This window comes from Hibiscus syriacus, unplaced genomic scaffold (genome assembly GCF_006381635.1).
Source record: "Hibiscus syriacus cultivar Baekdansim isolate YM2019G1 unplaced genomic scaffold, ASM638163v2 tig00000913_pilon, whole genome shotgun sequence".
NCBI classification, from domain to species: Eukaryota; Viridiplantae; Streptophyta; class Magnoliopsida; order Malvales; family Malvaceae; genus Hibiscus; species Hibiscus syriacus.
In genome coordinates, this window is record NW_024061832.1 from 168,916 (window position 1) to 172,852 (window position 3,937).

Genomic DNA, 3,937 nt, shown 5'->3' on the forward strand with positions numbered 1-3,937 from the left:
ATATCCCCAAAAAAAATGGGAAAACAAGTAAGATTAGATTCTTGGCTGGCTGTCCTCTTTTCTTTTTATTTTCTTTGGATTTTCTAAGGCCTTGGATTGCAGCTCAGAAAAAACGAGAGAGTGTGAGAAAAAATCTACGAATCTTGGGTTGGTGACCGTACAAAATGGGGGGGCTTCCCTTCAAATTAAAATCATTACCCTAAATAATGGACCGTTGCCCTTTGCCGCCTTAAATATATGCATAAGTTAATAATAAGATTGTTAAACTAGGGTAATAGATTAATTTATATCTACCATACAACATAACTAAAATACATAACATATTTAAAATAAGATCCATATGAATCTATTAAGTGGCTTCAGTCGTAAAAGAAAATGTTATTCTCCTTAAAAGATTCAAGGTCGAATAATTACGTTGGTGAGATATATATATGTTGTCAATAGATTAAGAAAATTTATAAATATATATCACTCAATATGTTTGTATTGACCCTAAACCATTTAAAAAATATGGCCGATATATTTAAATATACTTGCTTGGTCTATCATGCACAAACCAAGTGATATTGGTAGTAAAAAAAATTATTGTTGTTATTTGAGATTTAGGGTCCAAGCACCAGAAACACTAGGGATGTAAGCATTAAATGTCAAATAATTAGGAATTTATCTTTGAACATATGCTACCTTATAATTACCTTATATTAATAAAAAAAATACTCCATATAAATTCAAGATGATATTTAATTTTCAAGTGGATTGTTAAACAAACAATTTTTATTATTATTTATTGAAATGTTATTGATATTGAGGTCTAATTTAAAATCCAAATATAATTGTACATGCTTGGTGCAATTAACTCATAAACTTATAAAATATTTAATTGCTTTTCTAAAAAAAACAGATAATTAGAACGGAATTTTGTTGGAAGCTTCTTTGTTTGGAACTCTATTTTTATATTTCCCGCTCTAATTCAAAATATTTTATTATTTTTATAAAAATAAATAACATATATGCTATAAAATCCCGTAAAATTTTAAATTATTTAATTAAAACATATAAAATAGTCCAAAATAATTATAAAACTAAAAGATATATATATATATATATATATATATATATATATATATATATATATATATATATATATATTAAATTAACCAACAGCAACCAGTAAAAAAATTCTTTTCTGCGAAACATTTATTTTAGATAATTTTCAATATATAAAACACAACCTTAATCTTTGGATAATTTTATTATTTAAACATTTTATTTAATAATGCTTACAAATAAGTTTATTTATTTTTTTGGTTTTTTAATATATTTATTTTGGAATATGCTAATAAAAACCCAAACTTGATCCCTTGAACACGTTGGGTAATTTAACAACTCCTTCAAATCAAAATTAACTGCTCAAGGAAGTGAAAATGTTAAGAGAATCCCATGTAATTTTACAGTCTGCAAGTGAGTCCTCATCAATAAAAAAGAAAATAACCACAAGTTGGAGCATGTTAAGGCTTTTAACTACAACTCTGGATCTATTTAAGACTCCAATAATTAAAGTAAAATGCAGGCTCGGTTTACGGAATCAACCTCATGAAAGAAACGATTCGCAGTTCGAGCTCGAGCCCAGTGTACTACTGTCCATCTAAGGTCGCAAGTGATTCTTTCAGCAGTCTTTGTGCTTCTTCTCGCCTCCTGGACAAGCAATGAAACAAAGTTTAAGCAAAGTAAATTCTGTCATTTGCTAGCGGGACAGATAGATCACGTGACGGCTTTCAACACAATGAGTTCTTGTCCCGTAAGACCAAAGAGAAGAAATTTCAACCATATACCAAAACTGGTAACGTTGAAATTTGGCGAGGGCATTGACAATGATAACATCTTATGACCCCATAGTTCCGAGGGGAATGCCTTGTCTCCGGTGAAAGGGAAATGCAATTAAGTTGATCAACGATAAGAGGATAATTCTTCTACATTCTCGGATTCATCCTAGGCCATTAAACATTATCGAAAGTATATGTAACCGAGGCATTATTGTAATCTTCATAATTATAGCAAAAGTTTCAGATAGGCATCGATGATAATATTTCGTATAATACTTCTAAGCAGCTCTTTCTTAAATGCACGCTCAAAGAACAAATTCTTCTTCATCGGAAAAAAATAGCTTGGAGCAGTTTCTCCGATATTTTTAGGAACATACCTCTTAATATCCTCCAGAGCCTCTTTACGGCGCTGTATCTGAAGTTCTAGAATGTGAATTAGTGTTGCTCTAGCCTGCAGTAACAAAATATAACCATAGAAGAACCAAATGAATTCAAAAGCATTAAACAAGCAGGGGGGGAAATATTCAGATAATGGTACAATGGTTTTTTTACCTGATGAGGACGCAATGAGTTCAGCAAGTGATGCAAGTTCTTGAATATAAGAGAGATCTCCTCCACTCGTCTTGCGTATTGTGATGGTCTCTCGACGAGAACATCCGCAAGCTCCAAAATGTGTAGTTGCAATTCTCTGTTAAGTGACCTCAATTCCTTCTTGAAATCTAGAAGTGGTTAGAATGTTCATCAATATGCATACCGGGAAAGAGAAAAAAGAAACGATCAGAGACTTGGATTATCCAAGGGTTCTATAGCCACATAAACACACAGAAAATAACATATTAAGTACTAAAAAAGTCACTCGAAAACAGCCTCCTAATTTCCACCTCATGAAATTAGATTATGCTCTAACATATTCTCGTCACTCATCATAATTTATAGAATGTTTGGATTTCCATAAGACCCCTTCCAAAAACTAATAGTGAAAAATATTAGCTTAGCTGAATGAAGCATAAAAAATCAACTATAACCAGCTAACAACCGTGAAAAGCAAGCTAACATGAACTCCATTCATCGATTTCGCAAAATCAAAAGGCAAGATATAAAAATTACCAATATTAGGTCCATTAGGGTAGAGCTGGCGAACCCCTTGGTCTTCCAAACTCGGAAGCACATCATCAGTCTACATCCAAAAGAAACAACATAAACAATTTAAAAACTGAAGTAAGTAATTTGAAAAATAAAATGAGAAAACTCACAGTGTAGTTGCCACCGAAGCAAACGTAAGTGCCTTCGATCGGCGGTGGAGGCTCTGGCGCTGATTTAGGGTTTTGTAAGTAATCTTTGTAGAGCCTGTAATACGGTGGTGGCGGCGGGTATGTAGCTGTAGCCATCTCTAGTCACCCCAACACTGAAGACAATCATCTTAAAGATTTTAACACAAATTCCAAATAAAACAAGAGCTTAGTAGCCGAGAGAACACTGAAAAAGTGGTGATTATTATTAGCCTGAACCAGAAGAAAAACCCAATAAGCCTATAATTTGCCCCGAGTAATTCTAAACCAAAGAGTTCCATTATCAACTTAATTTCCTTTCCCCTTTACCGGAGACATAAGCATTCCCCACTGAATTTTAAGGTCACGAAATCTTATCAACGTCACTGCCTTACTAAATGCACTTCCCAATTATCAACCTAACTAGATTAGGCTTATTTCGGGAGTTCCTTATCATAATTCACATAAATAAAGAGATATTTTTTCTTAATTTCCAGTTGAGTCGTAAACAAGAAACATAGAAGTATGCCGATAAGGTTTTCTATTTCTAGACAATTCGAAAACCTAAAACACATAAAAAGGCGAAAAAAACGCCGCCATCGACGGCTGAAGCACAAATTTTAAACGGAGAAATAAGAGTTACCTGGATGACGGAGATGCGATGGCGTTTCGCCGGCGAGTTTATTGATCTGAGATTTAAATCGGATAATGCAGTGGCCAGTGAGTGAAGGCTGAGGGTTCGATCTTGAGCTACCAGTGACTATATTAATAGGGGGAAAGTGGTAAATAAAATAATCTTTCGCTATGCTAGATAAAGAGGATGAAAATGTTCGTAATTTAATTTGG

The 3,937-nt window shown here is 33.1% G+C and overlaps 1 protein-coding gene across 1 annotated transcript; it reads right to left on the bottom strand.

Annotated features, from left to right (window-relative positions):
- Positions 1-1,449: 1,449 nt before the first annotated feature.
- Positions 1,450-3,937, bottom strand: LOC120116326 (mediator of RNA polymerase II transcription subunit 7a-like). The gene is made up of 6 exons (XM_039136841.1): positions 3,735-3,937; positions 3,077-3,228; positions 2,931-3,000; positions 2,376-2,542; positions 2,201-2,274; positions 1,450-1,695 (listed from the first exon to the last, which is right to left on the bottom strand). Exons 2-6 carry the CDS (start codon positions 3,209-3,211, stop codon positions 1,635-1,637), a joined length of 507 nt encoding a protein of 168 aa, XP_038992772.1. The 5' UTR covers positions 3,212-3,228; positions 3,735-3,937; the 3' UTR covers positions 1,450-1,634.